The following is a 21167-nucleotide window of genomic DNA, read 5'->3' on the forward strand; positions in this document are numbered from 1 at the left end:
TGGAGAATCCCATGGACAGAGGAGCCTGGTAGGTGACAGTCCATGGGATCGCAAAGAGTCGGACACAACTGAGTGACTTCGCCTCACTTCACCAACATTGGTGAAAATTATTTTGTAATATTAAATGCGACCTGCGCTCTGTGAGAGAACGCCAACATATAGCTTTGCTGCTGCTGCTGCTTAGTTGCTTCTGTCATGTGCAACTCTGTGCGACCGACCCCATGGACTGCAGCCCTCCAGACTCCTCTGTCCATGGGGATTCTCCAGGTAAAAATACTGGAGTGGGTTGCCATGCCCTCTTCCGGGAGCTCTTCCTGACCCAGGGATCAAACCTGGATCTCCTGAATTGCAGGCAGATTCTTTACCACTGAGCCACCAGGGAAGCCTAGTTTTACTGCTAGTCTCAAACAAAAATAAATATTCGGATAGTCACTTTTTTTAAGATATAAGAAAAGCAAAATGGAGAGACAGAATTTAGACATGGGTTATATACACAGTACATCATGAGAAACGCTGGACTGGAAGAAGCACAAGCTAGAATCAAGATTGCCGGGAGAAATATCAATAACCTCAGATATGCAGATGACACCACCCTTAGGGCAGAAAGTGAAGAGGAACTAAAAAGCCTCTTGATGAAAGTGAAAGTGGAAAGTGAAAAAGCTGGCTTAAAGCTCAACATTCAGAAAACGAAGATCATGGCATCCGGTCCCATCACTTCATGGGAAACAGATGGGGAAACAGTGGAAACAGTGTAAGACTTTATTTTTTTGGGCTCCAAAATCACTGCAGATGGTGACTGCAGCCATGAAATTAAAAGACGCTTACTCCTTGGAAGGAAAGTTATGTCCAACCTAGACAGCATATTCAAAAGCAGAGACATTACTTTGCCAACAAAGGTCCGTCTAGTCAAGGCTATGGTTTTTCCTGTGGTCATGTGTGGATGTGAGAGTCGGACTGTGAAGAAGGCTGAGTCCCGAAGACTTGATGCTTTTGAACTGTGGTGTTGGAGAAGACTCTTGAGAGTCCCTTGGACTGCAAGGAGATCCAACCAGTCCATTCTAAAGGAGATCAGTCCTGGGATTTCTTTGGAAGGAATGATGCTAAAGCTGAAACTCCAGTACTTTGGCCACCTCATGCGAAGAGTTGACTCATTGGAAAAGACTCTGATGCTGGGAGGGATTGGGGGCAGGAGGAGAAGGGGACGACAGAGGATGAGATGGCTGGATGGCATCACTGACTCGATGGACGTGAGTCTGAGTGAACTCCGGGGGTTGGTGATGGACAGGGAGGCCTGGCGTGCTGCGATTCATGGGGTTGCAAAGAGTCGGACACGACTGAGCGACTGAACTGAACTATGAGAAGAAAAGTTCAAGTTAATTAGTAAAGTCAAATTCAATATATTGCTTACCATCAACCACTAAAAGTTTTAGGTTCAGGACTTTACTACATTTGAATCTTGCTATAATAATGTGACTACAGTGTGATCCCCGAAAATCTCTGTTAGGAAAGTGATGAGGTGTTTAGATCTACAAATTTTATCCAATATTCAGTCACTATAAAAACCAGGGACAAGGTATCAAATTAAAATCACTGTAAGTTACAGCTTGCAAGGTGAGGAGAAAATCTGTTAAAAGTAGACAAAAAGGAAAGAAAAATTCAGAAAATAGGACCAGTCAATAATTGAAAAGAGTAAGAATAGTAACTTCAAAGCTAGCACTCTAAGAGCTGGTCAAGAGTGCAAAATGGTACTGGGTAGTGTTTCTATAACAACACGATCAAACAGGTTACTGCTAGCAAGGAAAAGAGTAAAGAACCACCAGATAAAAACAAAATGGACACATGTGACTAAAAATTGATGGACTTGCATTATATATTTCATTTCCTGAACTGCTAGGCATAAACAGTGAGATAAGATATTTAGTTAAGAAAAAAGTTGTCTTATGTAATATAGTTGATGATAAAAAGCAAAAATGTAAATAAAAACTCAAAAATAGTTCACAAACTCTGATGTCTATCTGAATCATCTGCAGAGCTTTTTAAAATACAGTGGGAGCGTCTTCCCACTAGATCTACAGACTCTCCACAGTTGGAACTAGGTTACCTTGGGAAAAGGCACTTCCTCACGTGATTCACACAAAGCAGTGTTTGAGCCGATGACACAGCCATATAATGCACACTATTTAAAAAAACAAACATTAACAACCATTCTACTGTAACTACAAAGAAAGAAACCTGCATTTAGTCCAAGCACTTCCTTGAAAACTGCTCATTAGGACAAATTACTTTTATAAAGTACAAAACACACTTGCAAACATCACTGGAAAGTGTAACATGGCTAGCCTTAGTCCCTTCCTGGATCTAAACTGACCAGTACCAAATGACTCGAGAAGATTAAACCTAAGTGCAAGTAAACCAAAGAAACTAAAATAACTGGGAAAGTTTAGTTCAAAAGTACTTAATCATACTATAATCAAAAAACCTAAGACAAAAGAAATTTAGATTTTAGTACACATGCAAGTTTTCTGCTTTAAGCCTTTAGAATTTAAAACATATCCTGGGAAATTAGGAGTGACATATACACACTGCTGTGTGTAAAATAGCTACTGGGAAGCACTGTACAGCACAAGAAGCCCAGCTCAGTGAGGACCTAGAGGGTGGGATCGGGGTGTGGGGGGCGGCGGAGATGGTGGGAGGGACGTCCAAGAGGGAGGGGACATATGTATACATATAGCTGATTCACTTCACTGCACAGCAGAAGCTAACACAAAATTGTAACGCAATTATACTCCAATTAAAAAATTACATACTGAGTAGGGATATACTTTCTTCAGTATTGGGACACAGAAACAGACAAAATGGATTAGAAAAAAAAATCAGTATCAGTTATTTCACAAATATTTATCAAATACTATGTGTCACATACTATTCAAGGCAATGGCAAAATTAGTAGTACAGATCATCAGACACTGGATATAGCAGTAAATACAGTCCTATTCCTTAGAGAACTTCTATTCAGTATCATATATTAGTTGTCTAATAAAGCTACTCACCACCAAAAAACAGGACTACTTGGTAAAGTGTTAGTCGTTCAGTCGTGTCCGACTCTTTGAGACCCCATGGACTGTAGTCCACCAGGCTTCTCTACCCATGGGATTTTCCAGGCAAGAACACTGGAGTGGGTTGCCATTTCCTTCTCCAGGGGATCTTCCTGACTTAGGAATCGAACCTGGGTCTCCCACATTGCAGGCAGATTCTTTACTGTCTTGAGCCACCAGGGAAGCCTGGACTACTTGGTAAGGAAAAATCAAATCCTCCTTCACAGTGTATATTTTCATTGTTTAAGTGATCATTAGGGACAAACTATAGTCTAATTTTGCTAACTATGCAACAGATTTTAACTTGAAATGCCATTAACAAAAGTCACAGAAGCAAACAGCTGCAGATATGGATAAGACCTTAGGGATTTCACTACATCATTTTATGCCCACAGGAGTTACATGCTTAAGATCACAGAGCCAATCAAACAAGGGGGAAAGAATGGGGCAAGAACTTAAGACAGTGGTCATTTGTCAGATTAACACATATTCACTTGTAATTTATGTTCTATGTATATTGGGCCGTATTAAAACCAAGACAGTTTCTGCTTATGCTAACAGCTGAAGAGAGAACATGTATTCATGAAACATAAAACAAACTTTTTCCAATTTTATATTAGTAAAAAGCTCAATTCTTTTACCTCAAACTTTTTCACTCTCATGAACATGATAAAACATTAAATAATCTTACTGCTTTCATCTTTTACCCCCTATCCTTTTCACATTCCTCTTCCCCATTAATAAAGTATTAATAAGCTGCCAAAACACAGGGGATCTTCCCAACCCAGGGACTGAAACTAGGTCTCCTGCATTGTAGGTGCATTCTTTACCATCTGAGCCACCAGGGAAGCCCAAGAATACTGGAGTGGGTAGCCTATCCCTTCTCCAGGGGAACTTCTTGGCCCAGGAATCAAATTGGGGTCTCCTGCATTGCAGGTGGATTCTTTACCAGCCAAGCTACCAGGGAAGCCCAATAAGCTGCCAAAACACCGTGAGGTAGGTTTCAGATAACAGGAGGAAAAAAAAATTCTACAAACTAAAAATGTTCTGGAATAATAAAAAGCTGTAGCTGTTTTCACTGTCTAAAATCAATGTGATAAAATACTTTCAAACTAAACAGCAGTAGTAATATTTACTAGGCATCACTGCATGTCAGAAACTATTCTAAGTGTTTTACTTGTGATAACTCATTTGCTCCTCCTAACAATCAGGTGGCTTGGCAGTATAATTTCTCCCAGTTTGCAGATGGTGACAGTAACATATAGATTGCCTATAGCTATTAAGTGGTGTACCTATTGGAATCCAGGCCATCTGGTTCACAGACTGAGTTCTTAAGCACTTTCTAAGTCTCAATCTAAACATCTGCATTTGAGCAAAATTCTCCATTTCCCAGGGGAAAGCCCTGCCAAGATTATCAATCTGCTTAGATAAGAGAAATATCTAGGTTCACTTTCCTAAGATCTACCTCATTTGGCCCTGGGCAAACCACTGAGCACTTTCACACTTACCTGTTAAAAAGTAATTGTGATGCAGAAAGATCATTGCGCTATGTTTACAACTCATCTGTAGGTTTAAATTTCTCTCAAAATAAAACAAACTTTGACCATGAGGATTAAATAATGAAAATAAGTGATTCTTAAAAAAAAATTCTTATATCATAACTGCTACATGAGAACAGAACAGAATCCTTTTCAAAGGCATCTTTATATTTATATTAGACATTACACACTTAAACTGGGATGCAATTACCTTTGGGCTTTTCTAAAAGTCTCTGACATGTTTCCTTGACTTTCGTAAAGAGCTCAGGACCAGCCAACTTTTTAGAAATGCCAACTCGCAGCATAACAGCTCCAGGTGTGAATTTTAAGAGCGCGGCTCCAGGCTCTCGTGGCTCTTTTGGATGCTTTGGCATAAGACCAGACCAATCCACGTCTATCACATCTAGCGGATCTACAAAAAGTTACAGAATTTTCTTACACCAAGAAATACCATTCCTGTTATCCAGGGAGAAATACAGATTGCAAGACACAGGAAAGCAAATGATAAGTAATTTAAATTAAAAAAGGCATATTCTTAAAAAGATTTTCTATAAAAACTAGTATTTAGAGTCTAAGAAATTTTACAAATAAACTTCCTCACCAAAGGAAAATAGTAAAGAGGTCATAGGCAAGTGCTCCCACCCACCTGCATTTCTTTTATTTGTGGAATCTAAAAGAATCAAACAAATAAAAAGAAATCCAAACTCATAGATATAGAGATTGGTGGTTTCCAGAGGGGGAGGGATCCAAAGGTCAGACAAAATGTGTGAAGGGTATCAAGAGGTACAAACTTGCAACGATAAATAAATCATGGCAATGCAATGTAGTGTGTGGTGACTCTAGTCAACAACATTGTATTCCAACATGAAAAGTTGCTGCTGCTGCTAAGTCACTTCAGTTGTGTCCGACTCTGTGCGACCCCATAGATGGCAGCCCACCAGGCTCCCCCGTCCCTGGGACTCTCCAGGCAAGAACACTGGAGTGGGTTGCCTTTTCCTTCTCCAATGCATGAAAGTGAAAAGTGAAAGTGAAGTTGCTCAGTCGTGTCCGACTCTTAGCGACCCCATGGACTGCAGCCTACCAAGCTCCTCCGTCCATGGGATTTTCCAGGCCAGAGTACTGGAGTGGGGTGCCATTGCCTTCTCCTAAAAGTTGCTAGAAAGTATGAAAAGTTCTCATCACAAGGAAAAAAACTATGTAACTTTGCATGGCGGTAGATGATACCATGTCAAGGTAACTAGACAATGTGGTGATCATGTTGCGATGTATATACAAATGTCTAATCACTATGTTGTGCACCTGAAATTAATGTAATTTATGTCAATTATACTTCAATAAAGAAAAATCCAAAACAAACAAAACGCAAGCAAACAAGCACCTAAGCAAACCCATTCCTACAAATAATGCCTTTAAATTGCTTGAGAGAGTCTCAATGAAAGAATTCCACTATTTCACTAAGACTAGGTCTGACATTTTGAAACTTGGTACCAGAATCATCCAAGGGTTAATTAAATCTAGGAATGTATTTAGTTTGAATGTGTACATGCACAAACAGACAAATACACAGACACTACTTTTTAAAAAACAAATAATTCATTATGAAAACTTTAAGAATCAGGCAGTGGCTATAATTAAAATTGAGAATAATCTATCCACTGACAGGGAACAGTTTAGGAAATTAACAAAATAATGTTCTATTCAGAAACACCTAATAGCTGATAATAATAAAGATAACATACATACATTATACATTAGTATAAAAAACTGTAAAATACAAGAGCAAATTAAGTCAAAATAAAGATTTAATATTCTACATACCCCAAAACCCTTACTATGATAAATTGTTAGTAACAATTAGACTAATTGGGATGATTCAACAAGAACAATAAAGGTTGTTGATTCATGGTGTAGTCACTGGAGTAAGCTCTGGCAATGAATAAAACACTGTAAGTGAAAATATTACTGAATTTGGAAAATCAAGAGAAGTATAGAAATAGTGTTCAAATACAACCTCAAGTTACTAAGTTTCTGAATGGTCATTTCAACAGTTTGTGGAACACAGCTGTGAAGCTCTGTACCATATACCTACCATCTGTTTTAAATTCCAGGTCCTACAATAGGAATCAAACTCTGGAAAGGAAATCTTACACTTGTGCTATTTTAGATACTGCCCTTTTCAATTTATAAGCAATGTCTATTTAAAAATGAACAGAGCATAATAACTATAATTTTCACTTTATTGGCCTTTCAATGTTAATTAAAACACAACTGGGAAGATTCTGTGTTTTATCAATTCTTACAGCATGAAAGGAAACAAAGAATACCTCAATATCTTAATTAAATACCTTTTATGTTTAACCACCTCTGCAATGATTACCTGGCATCTTCTCTTCATCCTGTTGGTCCTCCCGCTTTTCAGCATCACCTGCCAGAATTTCATCTAGTTCATCATCACTAATTGGCTCGTATCCTTCTCCAGCACCAGATCCCAATGAATGTGCATCATCTAGCTTGGATTCGTCGTCTCCTGCTAAACAGAAAAATTAATTTCATGCCAAAGAGAGCATTAAAAGAAAGGGACATCTAAGTGAAACCAAAGAGGAGAGGCTGGGCACACTAAAAAATTGAGAAGCATTTTTTAATTTAAAACTACTTTTCTTAATTATTCAAAACACTTGATAATTTCAAAAGAAAACTTAAAAATGAATTAATTTAGTTTTAATGACAAGAACACAGTATGGACAGCAATATTAAAATAGGTTATAAGAATACAACTAAAATATGAGAAATAAAATCCACCACTAACATTAATACTAGTTAACTTTAATAAAACTGATTCAGAAAATCTACTAATTTCAAAAGGATGCATTAATTTATCAAAATTAATTCAATTTTTAAAAGCTTGCAAACTAATTACTAGAATTAATTCGAAGTTTAAGTCTTAGCTCATAATATTTTATTCATGATATGAAGACCTAACTCTACAGTGGAGAGGTAGAAATGTAAGTGCCATTAATCCCCATCCCCCTCCACCACCGATCTCCCAATTATCTTCCCTATGCCAATGTTTTCCTTTAATTAATAAATGCAATTTTAAAAGATTGCTGTAATATAATTTTAAAGTATTTTTGTTATTAACCACTAGTGTATCTTCCATTTCTTTATTTACCAACTTGTCTCAACTACCTACACTAAAGCTTTGTCTCTTGGTGAGTTACTTATAAACTTGAATTATCACAGTACTACACAGTACATTTAAGATTTCTAAGCAGGTTCTATCCATATACTTTACTGAGTTTACAACACTAGGTTTCAAAATGCAACAGTATCCTTTATAGATATAAACTTGCAGCAAATAAACTATGGGATGTTTCTAGTCATTTCTAATAATTTTCTACTGTATTAAATTCTGTACTAATCTCCTCATACCCCCACCAATTCACTTCTAAACAATTTTAACTTCATTATACAAATATACATCTAAACATAAATGCAAATAAAAGGGTTTTTAACTTCTCAAGCTTATCAAACTGTCCTACCTTAAGTGGGTAAAGTTTTTCATTTCACTTCTAAATCTCCATGCCACATTATCCATGATCACAAACAATGAATGGTATATTTTAGGGATGAAGGGCACAAATTCTAGTCACAGGAGAGTGATTATAATGATTAATTCAAATTACATTCAATTATACCCCAAGGTTGTACCTCCAATAGTACTATGGCTGACAAATTGATGCTACTGAAATTCAAATTTTAGATAAAAATGATTGTGACGACCACGAGGTAGAAACGTTTTTGTCAAGTAGAAAAAATATGTTAACAGTTTGGTGTACTGAAATATATCTAACCAAATAACCAAAAGATACAAGGATGTTTATAGTTTTAAAAGAATGTGAACAACTTTATTCTGGGACTAGTACAACAATACAGCAAATAAAAGGAATGTAAAATATTACTGCTCATGTACTAAGCATCCGAGAAGTTTCTTGGGGGCTTGAAGTGGAAAGGGCACATAAGCACTGGTATCAGAACTGGACAGTTCATGGAGGCAGAATTTCCAGGAGCATTCTCAGGGGAGGCCATTACTGTTGTTACCCTGGGCTATAATTCACCACAGAATAAGACGTAGGACAGGTATGGACAGGCAGGACAGATTTTCACGCATCAGCTATTTATTGTGTCCTTGCTAGCGGCTCGAAGATAAAGAAATAAAAACCTATGGTGCCTAACAAAGGAGTACAATATAATGGGGAGAGAACCATGGAAAAATAATTTACAATATGGTGCAGAGATGCTATTAAAGATGTATAAACAAGGTGCTTTGGCAATTTTAAAGAGCACCTTTAGCAGAGACGGTTTCACAGAGGAAATAATGCATAAACTGGGACTTGCTGTTTGAGTAAGAAAAGATAGAAGGGAAAAGGTCTGTCAGGCAATGGGAAGAGCAGACTCAGAGAAGGCTTGAGGAGGGAGACCATCCAGAGAACACAGAGGTGAGTCAGTTTGTACAGCAGGCTGGGGGTGAAGGATGGACAATGGAGGGCCACACAGCGGAGGCTGGCTCTGACTGGGTAAAAGGGTGTACGTGGCCTTCTCAGAGTCCCTCATTCTAGGAGCTGGGAGTCAGTTTTAATAAAGGACCTGAGCATCCTCAGATTTTACTACCTGTGGCAGGCTCTGGAACCCACTCCTGCAGAATCTGAGAGACTGAAGGATGACTATAATTTTATCTCATTTAGGCTTATTAGAACCAAGTCTACCTTAAAAGTACTAACAAGGGGAACAAGTTTTTTAAGTATCATAGGCCTTTTCCTTATAAAATCTATTTTCCCTAAAACAATGGAGTCAATAATCTTATCAGATGACCCTTCAAAAGGGAAGTGCTGGTTTCCTATGAGATCTGAGAAGAAACGGGGCAGTGAAAGAGACGGAAAGGAGTGACACTCACCTTCCACACTCTCAGTCCTCTCAGCTCTACTTGTATCTTCAAATCCCTGCACAGATCCCAGATCTTTATCCAGCCTTTCTTTATCCAAAGCTCCAGAGTCTCGGGAACTGCCTTCTAGGTCTCTGTCATGCTCACTCTCCAGTTTGACTTCACTGCGTTTCACAGACTCTACTTGAGAACCCTCAAACGTTCTGTCCCTGTCCCTTTCCCGGTCCCTTTCCAGGGCATCGGAGAGTAGTCTCTCCCTCTCCCTGTCCAAGTCTCTCCTTTTGTCCCGTTCCCTCTCCCGTTCCCGCAGTCGATCCCGGTCCCTATTCCGGGGCCAATCTTTATCGGCATCCCGCTCCCAGTCTCTCTGCCGGACGTCCCTCCTTTCTCGCTCCCGCTCTCTCTCGTGCTCATAACGGTCGCGCTCTTGAAGCCTCTCTCTGCTGTCAAACGACCCTGATCTTGAATGGACCTGTCGATCTGACTCAGGAGAACTTCTTCTGGAACTATGGCTTCTTGAATCCTGGCGATCTAAAATCAATGAAGCATATACAAAGACTTAACACATGATAAAACAGAAATAAAACGCTTTAATACAAGGTCTTTTAAAACTTACAATTTCTCTTTTTCTGTACTTATTTTAAATTATCTAAAGAACTCATCTTAAGGAAAAAATCCATCTCAAAGAAAGGCATCCACCACTCTTCAGTAGTGTCAAATATGCAAAAGGCATGTTTGTTTCCTTGTTTATTTCCACTATAACCACAAAAGATCTTTAAAGAAATAAGTATGTAAAAATAAGTAAGCATTAACAGAACTGATCATTTCATTATGTACTTCCTCCTCTCCCCCTACCTTATTTACGCAGTCAACAGAGAAAAAGCATTGGTTGCAAGAAGCAGAACCAGAAGGTTAAAATTTTTAGGCATCAATAGAGAGACCCTTAACATGTAAGTGCTTTCCACCAAGATATACTACTAATATGCTGGTGTTAAACTGAGTGACATCACTGAATGTACCTCTACTCTATTGGTATTAATGTGATAATAGGTAACATCATGGTGGGATGGCTAAGCTTTTTAAGCTCCTTGAAAAATTTAAGGCAGTGTATAAACAACTTAGCATTTACTTTAAAATTATAATTCGAACAAAACATAAAAATGTACAAAATATACTCACATAAGAAACACTGGTTAGGTTATAATTTGTTTTTATTACCTGAGGAAGTACTTCGACTAGGTTCTCCACGCTTTAGCTGATCAATTCTGGATTTTCTCTCTCCTGTGATTTCCAGACTTTTAGTTTTTTCTCTGTCTCTTGAGCCGCTATGCAGCACTCTCTTTCGACCGTTCTGGTCATCCCCACTTCGATGAGCAGAGTCGTTGGATGGGGAGCGGAGACGGCCAGACGTGTGACTGCGATTGCTCCGGTTGCTGCCGAGGCTGCTGCTCCGCTTCTGATCCACTGGCTTGCGATGTGGTGCGTCTTCTATAGTAACATGAGGCGCCTCTACCTTTTCCGCCCGTGTTCTGTGGCACTTCCTATGGGAGTCTTCACTGGTAAAAGATGTATTGGTGGTGGGGAGGGCGGAGGTGGAAATGGTGGTGGTCGATGTGCTGAAGGCTGTGGCAGGGGTGGCCGCGGTAGCAGCCAAAGGAGGCGGTGGAGGAGGGAGAGAAGACGGCGAAGGGGTCCTTCCAGGGGTAGTGGCAGTGGCGCCGTGCTCTGGCTCCGTCAGGTCCGTGCGGTCAGGCACGTCCTCATCAGACCAGTCACTGAACGCTGTATCCTCTTTCTTCTGAGGGTCCTCCAGAGCGCCATCCTTATCACTGGGCATGTCAGCCGGCTCCTCTTTGGCTGTGATAGGCGGAGTCCTCGGGCCTCTTTTCTTCTTACTCTGCTGCACCGTTTCTTCATCAGAGATGTCAGAATCACCTCTGGACCGCTTACGCTTCTTTTCAACACTTTTCTTCTTCTGTCCTTTTTTTGGTGAAAATACTTGACCATCTTCAGACGCTATCTCTGTGTTACCCCTCCCCATTCCAACATCATCATCTTTCTTTCTCTTAATAGGTTTCTTTTGAATCTTTGCTTTTCTCTTGCTCTCCTCATAAGCTCCATCAGAGGTGTCTCGATCTTCAGATGGGTGGTGTCCTGTCAGGTCTTGTGAACGAGTTCTGGAGCTCTCTGTGATTTCTGTTTGTTCTCTCTGCTTATCTACAGAAGAAACTTTCTCTTTGAAATCCTGCTCTTCATAGCGCCTTGAACTTTCTTTTCTTTCTGGTTTACGATCGTCTTCTCTCCATCTACCCTGCCTGTCTTCTGTAAGGTGTGATGGACTAAGAGAACGTGATTCTTGAGGTCGAACAACCTGGCTCAAGAGTCTATGTTTTTCATCTAGACCAAAAGATAAAAGTCATCAGACTTTCATCATGTTAACAATACTGCATGTTACCTATAAATAACAAACCAGAGTCTCCCTTTTCATTTTAAGTGTAAAAATAACAATAATTTCAGTAAAAACCGAAGTACAGCTTTACTACAACTAGTGGGAAATGACAAGTGCCACTGTGGTAAAATGACTATATAGTTCGAACACATACTTTTTTTAGTCGCAATGTGATATATTCAGAAGCAGCAGAGCAAGTAAAAATTTTAAATCTTAATTCATCATTTCCTATTGATGTAAAAGAATTGTCTCATGGTTACAAATGAGTCTGACTCTAGAAACAGGGAACACAGATTCTGCTTACTTTTATCATCTCCACTGTTGTAGGCATCACTGTCAGGAGAATGCTCTCGCCGGCGCTTAGGTGACTGCCGAGGGCTAGGACTCCCTTCATTTCTATAGCGCTTCCTAAATCAGACAAACATAATTTGTAAGATTCCAGGGGATGAAAAAGATTTCCTTGTTTTTTACTATTATTTTTTACTATAAGATATAACTGCAGGATAACAATACTATCAGAGCTATCTGTATCATACAAAGGGCATTTATTTAGTATCTTTAACAAAATTCTTCATTTGTTGAGACTTAATGATTGTGGACTTAAAATACATGGTGCCATCTCTGCTTTTTTTTTTTACCATACATGTAGAATCGCTCACTGAAATTCGCCCAGTTTAATTACTATAAAGTGGTGACACAGCAGAGGATTCAACTCTACTAAAACTTATTCATCAGTTTTACTGTTTTATGATATAGAAATACCTTTCGTTGGAAAGACAAATGAGAAAACCTAGTATTGGCTTTGTGGTCAAATAAGACTTGAGTTCAACTTTTAGTCATGTTACTTATTATGCAATTTTAGGTAAATTCCTTGAAGTCATTCTTAGCTTTTTCATGTGAATATAGGTGAAAAATGGGGGTCCATCTCATAAAACTGCAGTGAGGAATACATTTGTTATGTCATAAGCCCAGTGCCTGTCATGTTGTGGGCACACTAGGAAAAACTGGTTCTAACTCACCTCTTAGAACTAAATCATCTACTTAATGACAAATTAATAAAATAATTCATATGTTCACTATTTCTTACTCTTTAAACTTTAGATGACTAGTGTTCTCTGTATCTCTGGATACTTGCGTTATTCTAGTGTTTTCCTATATTTTCACTGAATTTTGACCACTTTTTTTTTTTTTTAAACAAACACTGTTTATAAATACTATGACCAGAAGTTGAGTAACACTGTAGCACATGTACCTTCTTGATGGCTCATTTATACAGATGAGCAACCAGGTAGAAAATGAGGCCCCAGATGTAGTATGACGCCTGCAGGCCCAAGCTTGTAACAATTCCTTATCTAAAGCTCCTGCCATCATCAGGTAGTCTATTTCCCCATCCTCTGAATCTGGGCTAACCCAGTGACTTACTATATATGACAAGAGGATGTGGTGAAAATGACACCGTGTAAGTCTGGAGATTTAGGATTCAAGAGGCCTTTCAGCTTCTGCTTTTGCCTTCTTGGTGTGTATCTATTATCATATGCAAAAACAGAGTTTAGAGTATTAGAGGAAAAGAGGTCAAGATGCCCTAAGCAACAACCAGCACCAACCAGCACATCGCCAGACATGTGAGGAAGGCCATTTGGGGTCATTCAGACCTAGCTGACCTGCTAGATTGACTGGAGAAACAGAGTGATCCTACATGAGACCAGCAGAAGAGCCACTCTGCTGAGCTGAGTCAAACTGCCAACCCACAGAATCATGACCAAATAAATGGTGGTGGTTTTAAACTTCCACCATGACAATATACTGAGATAACAATAGATAAAAACATCAAGATATTTATCTCATATACCAAGTTACTTTATTGAGCAGCTGACTACTAAATTTCTGGGGCTCTTGTCAATGCTTGGAATATTTAACCACAACAAGCTCCAAGAAATTCTGGCTACTGTACATTGAGATTAGAAGCATGAAAATATAATCAAAGCATAGGACTAAAAAACAAATAACAAATATTTCAGAATTTTAATCTTAGAAGACAGAGAGTTAAAGAGGCCAGAGTAAAGAGAAATAATACATATTTTGCTCTACATGTGTTAAAGGTAGTATCTGAATTTTATGTTTAATGTGAGATATTTTCTTTTAATGCAGAGTGAGGGAAGCCAGAGAGTGAACTATAGAAAACCACCGCTGCAGACTGAAGGGAAGGCAAGACCTAATGGAAGAAGCCTCCATTTCTGTGGTATGTTGTTTGTTTATAACCAAAATCCATAACAGCAATGATGAAAATGCCTAAAGCAGAGAGTGTATTCACCATGAGGCAAATGAGCTAGAAGTAGGGGCAAAGAAACTGAAGCTATATAAATGATTTTCAGTTTGTCTTAACAAATTTAACTGCGTCCTCTATTCTAGTTGGCATTAAAAGAAAAAAAAAGGCCTTTAATTTGGATGTTTGGTTTTAGGTCTGTAAAACCTGAAAACTGACCAATCAGAGTCTGGGATTCTTGTGGCTATAGTGACTGGCTTAGCTCTCTTGTTTACTCCTCAAATGAAGGCTTTAACTGAGCTGACAGGTATAACCCTGGGGTCATCCTAGCCGTCATTTGGGGAAAAGCTTTCTAAGTCTAAAACTAACACATAAGAAAATAGTGCAGAAATACCATTCTTGATGCTTTGAGAATCTGAGTATAATCACATCAGAACAAATAAAAACCCTGGACTTCCCACATATCTGAGCAATAAGTTTTTTGGTATTAAAAAAAAAAAAAGAGTAAGAGAGAAAAGGAAAGGGAAATGTCCTCGGTATATAATAACAACACATCTAGGTCTCCAAATAGGAAAAGGAGTACATCAAGGCTGTATATTGTCACCCTGCTTATTTAACTTCTATGCAGAGTACATCATGAGAAACACTGGGCTGAAAGAAGCACAAGCTGGAATCAAGATTGCTGGGAGAAATATCAATAACCTCAGATATGCAGAAGACCCCACCCTTATGGCAGGAAGTGAAGAGGAACTAAAAAGCCTCTTGATGAAAGTGAAAGAGGAGAGGGAAAAAGTTGGCTTAAAGCTCAACATTCAGAAAACTAAGATCATGGCTTCTGGTCCCATCACTTCATGGGAAATAGATGGGGAAATAGTGGAAACAGTGTCAGACTTTATTTTTTTGGGCTCCAAAATCACTGCAGATGGTGACTGCAACCATGAAATTAAAAGATGCTTACCCCCTAGGACAGTTATGACCAACCTAGATAGCATATTCAAATGCAGAGACATTACTTTGCCAACAAAGGTTCGTCTAGTCAAGGCTATGGTTTTTCCAGTAGTCATGTATGGATGTGAGAGTTGGACTGTGAAGAAAGCTGAGCACCGAAGAATTGATGCTTTGAATTGTGGTGTTGGAGAAGACTCTTGAGAGTCCCTTGGACTGCAAGGAGATCCAACCAGTCCATTCTGAAGGAGATCAGCCCTGGGTGTTCACTGGAAGGACTGATGCTAAAGCTGAAACTCCAGTACTTTGGCCACCTCATGCAAAGAGTTGACTCATTGGAAAAGACTCTGATGCTGGGAGGGATTGGGGGCAGGAGGAGAAGGGGACGACAGAGGATGAGATGGCTGGATGGCATCACCGACTCGATGGACATGGGTTTGGGTGAACTCCGGGAGTTGGTGATGGACAGGGAGGCCTGGTGTGCTGCAGTTCATGGGGTTGCAAAGAGTTGGACACGACTGAGCGACTGAACTGAACTGAACCTTTGCAATGCCATGGACTGTAGTCCGCCAGGCTCCTCTGTCCATGGGATTTCTCAGGCAAGAATACTGGAGTGGGTTGCCATTTCCTTCTCCAGGGGATCTTCCCAACCCAGGGATCTAACTCACGTTTCTTGCTTGGCAGGCAGGTTCTTTACCACTCTTCCACCTGGGAAGCCCATACTAAACAAAACAACTATAACTCCACAGTCCAGAGAGGACCCCTCTCTCTCTCTCTTCTTTGGTGGTTCCAGAAGTTCCTCAGTTCTAAGACATTATGAATGCTTCTGTAGCCTGCCAGCGGTGATTCTAAACTTCTAAGTACACCAAACTCATAAAGGACTATCAGGAACGGGACAAGCATTATGTCCTGGTGACAAGCCAACTCTATTAACTTGTTATACAGTGGATATGAAGGGATGGGATACAAATCCATTGGTTCTACCACTGTTAGGTTGGATTCCTGTTAAAAACAAGTCTCCAGCAGTCAAACCAATGTGCCATCAAAAATGGCTGCAATCAAACAGTAAACAAAAATTATTAACTGTATCTGTTGGATACAGAAATAAAATAATGGGAAAACTGTTACTTTTTTCCGTCGACAATTCAAAAGATGTTGCATGCCAAATATAGAAAATAAAGCTGAGATACACGAAAATGCAGAGAGGAAAAAGAATGAACAGGGTATTAGGTGCCGCTGAGAAACTTAATGTAAGGAACTTTCTGAATTCCTCCACTAAAATGTAAAAGCCTGGCTCGCGGTCACTTACTTGGACTTTCTCTCCTCGTGGCCGTCTCTGGGGTTCCGGTCTTCTCGCAGATCTTCCCGCTTTTCCCTGCGGTCCTCGCGAGCTTTCTCCTTGTCTTCCCACTCCCTCTGGCGCTCGCGCTCGCGCTCCCTCTCCCTCGCTCTCTCCCGCTCGCGCTCGCGTTCGCGCTCCCTCTCCCGCTCACGCTCCCGCTCTCTCTCTTCGCGCTCGCGCTCCCGCTCTTTCTCCCGCTCGCGCTCCCTCTCTCTCTCCCTCTCTCTGTCGTGCTCCCGGTCACGCTCTCGCTCCCGGTCTCTCTCCTTCTCTCTTTCTCTCTCGCGCTCGCGCTCCCGCGCCGCCCGCTCTCTTTCCAGTTCTCTCTCTTTCTCTCTCTCCCGGTCCCTCTCCCGCTCGCGCTCCCTCTCCCGCTCGCGCTCCCGTTCCCGGTCTCTCTCCCTAGCCCTTTCGTCTCTTCTATCATCCGTTCTGTCTACTCTTCGTTCCTCTCTTCGTTCATCACGCTCAAGCTCGTCATTCCTTCCCTGATGTCGAATTGGTGAGCTTGGTCTTTGATCTACAATGAAAATCAAGTTTCATCAGTGATTAATTTGACAGATTAAAGCTATTGTTAAGACAGTATGGCAAATCTTAAACTTTATCTGTGTATAGGGTCACACTGGCAACAAATATAAATCAGGTACTATATTTACTTTTAATCATCCAAATAATCACCACTAGATGTTTAAAAGTATTCTTTTCTTAAAGGTCAACTTTATTTGCCCTCTAACTACCGCGTTTTCTGCTCCCATCAACCCCGCTCCCACCTCCCGCTGATCCGCCTTTCATCTTTCTCTGCATGCTCCCTACCCTGCCTCCAGCCCACTGCTCCAACCCCATTTTCTGCCATCTCTACCCTTCACCTCTGATCTTCTCTGTCCCCCCAGCAGGGCCTGAGAACACTGGTGGCAAAGGATAGGGGCAGCAGGAGGTGTAGAACATAGGAGCTAAAGGAAAAAAAAAATTTCCCTCGTAAGTCACACCTCTAATTTCAGGCCGAAAATATATACACAAAGTGTAGCTACTATGTGAGGAAAATATAGAAGAACAAAACATCTGTCAGTAATTGTTGCTGTGATGTCAATTTACCATAAAATAGAATATAAGGGTACTGATGCTTAGCCATCTTGAAATAAATATAAAAAGTGTTTCATATTAGTGATCTATATTTATAAATACTAATAAACTGAAAACTTTAATCATATAATTACTCAGATGAAGAGCTGTTTTCTTAAAATGCTAAATGATGATAACCTCATCAAATTTATATATATATATATATATATATTTTAATACACGAATCATATAAACACAGACTGAATGCATGCTGCCCAATATGCCCAATTGAGCAAAAAATTAGTCTGGGATCAAAAAATGTCTAAGAAAATGGCATGAACCTTTCCACAGAGATAGCCATGTTTGAAAAGCAGGTCACTGTGCCTGGATCTAGGCTACTATGATGTCTCTATTTTCACACTACAAAGTAATGTTTACTAGTTAGTCATAAAGGTCCAAAACAATATGGCCAACAGGGTTGGTACATGAAATCTCTAGCATCAACTTATTAATCAGAATAATTTTAGGATATCTGTAGGGAAGGGGCCAATATAGTAATATTGAATTTCCTTTCTTATCACAGGTAAAAGAAATCAGAATTATCCATGCTTATTCTTTATATATCAAGCTATGAAAGTTCACAGAATTTTAAAACTTAAAACTGAAAGAAAACTAAACTCTGTCCACCCCTCCTTTCCTCCTGTTCTTCTTAGAATTTATGGTCCAAAAGTTGATTTATCAAAGTCACAGAGATGGTAAATACATGAGGCTCTCAGGACTAGAAGTCAGTTCCCTTACACCCAGTCCCCCTCTTTTTTTTTTTTTTTTTTTGCTGAAATCAATTTAAATTTAAAATGGTTCCATGTACTATACTCTAGTTCCTGGAAAGCTATATACTCATGTCTTTGTCTGAATTCCTGGTTTGGGGGTCATACTAATGTCACAAAGCTTACAAAACAACCTGAAACAAATTCAATACTGTAATTTATAGCAATTCATATTTGAAATTTCTGATTATAGCAATGTTAGGAAATAGACTGCTTTACTCAGGCAAGCTTTTTCTGACAAATGAAAACTTATCTTCCCAACCACGCTGACAAAGTTCCATACTTCAAAGAAAATGAAAAGGAACATCACTTAATACATCTCATCTTCTGTATCCTTCCCCAAAAATGTGTTTTTCAAAGGTACACCTCTCTTCATATACTTCCTTACTTTAATGAATGGCATGCCCACTCATGAAACCCATTCTGAGTTGTCCAAGTCCCACTGTATTCAAGTACCATAAATTTCACTCTCAAAATATTTCTTTTTTCCATTTCCTCTCTCAATTCCTACAATTCATATTATTAACTTAGACTTTGGTCAGTTCTTCTTGGATGCCCATGTTATCAGGGGTCTAATGTTGTCTTTGGTCTTTTCGTAGACTCTCTAATGTTTTTATTTTTATTGATGAAAACTAATTTTTTCCCCCAACTGCTTAAAAAAAAAAAAAAAAGGCTGTTTAAAAGCACTTATTATAGGCAGTGAAAAAGGCAATTAAATCCAAAATTTTTAGCCTGACTTATTAGGCTATTTACAACATGGTCTATGGTCTCTCACCCATCCTTTTTCCTAGCTTCTTTCCTTTCCTTCCAATTGTAGCACACCTCTGCTCCAACCTCATGATTCTTTACTCTCCAAAGCATATTTTTTTTCCAGTCCTGTGTGTCTACACATGCTAGACTCTCTACCTGACAGTGTTTCTTTCATGGCTCCTTCTAGCCAACTCCTATTCATCCCTCAGGCCCTAATTCAGATGTCTCTTCTTCAGGATGCTTTTGTGGATTGCCTCAAAATTCTGTGTGCATCTGTCTTCTCACAGAACTTCACACAGTAGCAGTATTTATCATATCTGGTTGTCTACCCTAATCAGCCTGTGAAGAACATGAGAAGATTTAAATTCCTGAGCACAAGAACAAGGTCCTGAGCACATCTCTACCTCTGACCTCTACCCATCTCCCTTTGCTCACTGTACTCTAGTCACACTGATCATCTTCCAAATTCTAGGACACATGAAGTTATTTCCCATCTCAGAGAACTGGCACATATTCTTTTCTCTCCATATAATGTTTCTACCCTCAATACCTACAATGCTAGCTTCTTTCCTTGCATTTATGCCTCTAAATATATGTCATCTCAAAATTTTTCATAAGCACACTATTTAAGGAAAGTAGGTCCCACTCATCCTTTATTTCTATCTGGATCTCTTGTGTGTTTCCTTCATAGCATCCACCAATCATTTCTTTCTTCAGGAGGCATACTGTCCCTTTTATAAAGTTCTACAAGTGCAAGAACTGTTGTACTCCAAAAACCCAGCAAAGTGTGGTTGTACTCCTTAATCATTTGTAGAATATATAATCAAAAGTATATTTCAATTGTACAAGTGATATTTACTGAGGTAGTTATAGTAAAGTAAAATAGAAACAACAGGACATGTAGTCAGAAAACCTATAGTTTGAATTTTAGCTTTAGAACTTTATTCTCTGACAATGAAAAGAATCATTACCCTTCTCTTGGCCCAAGTCTCCTAAATTATAAACACAGATTTCCTTATTATACCTACGCTCACAAATATTGAAAGATAAAAGGATTTAAAACATACATTTTCTGACTTAATACTGTAAAAAAATATTAAGCCAGAGAGTATATAAAGAGCAACTTTCAAAGTTCTTGGTAACTCAATACATATGTGGTTGAACTAAATAAGGCTGAAACCAAATGTTATACTGAATTCAGGCATGAGATGAGAAAAATCTGAGAGGGACATCAAACTAGAAAAAAAAGAAAAATAAATAAGATATTAAAAAAGCATTACCAGAACACAGTGTTAGATTAAAGAAAATAAAGACTGGTGAATCAGTGTTTGGGAAGAAATCATTTCAGGCATTAACACAGGTCGTATCAACTCCAGCCTCATCTGTAACTAAGGAAATCATACACATCTTTCAACCCAAACGTATTAGGCTTGCTATAACAAACTCAACTCAGCAGCGCGCATCTATGTCTCTGATCTCATCTATGCTCTCAAAAGTACAAGGTTTCTTACTGTCTTTGCTCTCCTCTTATTCCTACCCATATCAAGATGAATGTTGCCTCATATATAATGCAGCCCACTCTGAAGCATCAACACTCAGTCCCCTACTCCAAGTTATATATGATGTTAACTTCAGCATTATAGCAAACCTTACTTTAGTAACTAGGCAAAGTTAGTAAGACCTTCATAAGGTCACAAATGCTCAAAGGCCTAACACATACTGACAATAAAAGCTTGTTTAAGAAAGTACTTATAACCCTTCTAAACTGCTTTCTAGTATCTTGCTTCAATACTGATTTAAGAGGTCTTCTAGTAGAATAACAGAAAATGTTTTAGCTTAGCTTAACATATACAAGAATATAAAGTTAGCTAAACTAAGTATTACATATTCTCAGGAAGAAACACGAATAAACTATTTCTCCCTAACCCTATCATCACTGCCTTTGTCTTGTCCCTCCCTG

The 21167-nt window shown here is 39.2% G+C and overlaps 1 protein-coding gene across 9 annotated transcripts in view; it reads right to left on the reverse strand.

The window, feature by feature from the left end:
• The window catches only part of ZC3H13 (zinc finger CCCH-type containing 13), a 103566-nt gene that overhangs the window by 4765 nt on the left and 77634 nt on the right, over positions 1 to 21167 (reverse strand). For 6 of the 9 annotated variants that reach the window (XM_061434560.1, XM_061434561.1, XM_061434566.1 and 3 more), the window contains 7 exons: positions 17438 to 17521; positions 16539 to 17091; positions 12326 to 12429; positions 10791 to 11969; positions 9585 to 10103; positions 7011 to 7163; positions 4845 to 5045 (listed from right to left, as the gene is read on the reverse strand). In XM_061434560.1, the coding sequence (XP_061290544.1) occupies positions 4845 to 5045; positions 7011 to 7163; positions 9585 to 10103; positions 10791 to 11969; positions 12326 to 12429; positions 16539 to 17091; positions 17438 to 17521 (2793 nt within the window). The remainder of the gene's footprint in view (positions 1 to 4844; positions 5046 to 7010; positions 7164 to 9584; positions 10104 to 10790; positions 11970 to 12325; positions 12430 to 16538; positions 17092 to 17437; positions 17522 to 21167) is intronic. The other 3 variants (XM_061434562.1, XM_061434564.1, XM_061434563.1) reach the window with 3 other exon arrangements.

The sequence above is a fragment of the Bos javanicus genome, chromosome 12 (assembly GCF_032452875.1).
Source record: "Bos javanicus breed banteng chromosome 12, ARS-OSU_banteng_1.0, whole genome shotgun sequence".
NCBI classification, from domain to species: domain Eukaryota; kingdom Metazoa; phylum Chordata; class Mammalia; order Artiodactyla; family Bovidae; genus Bos; species Bos javanicus.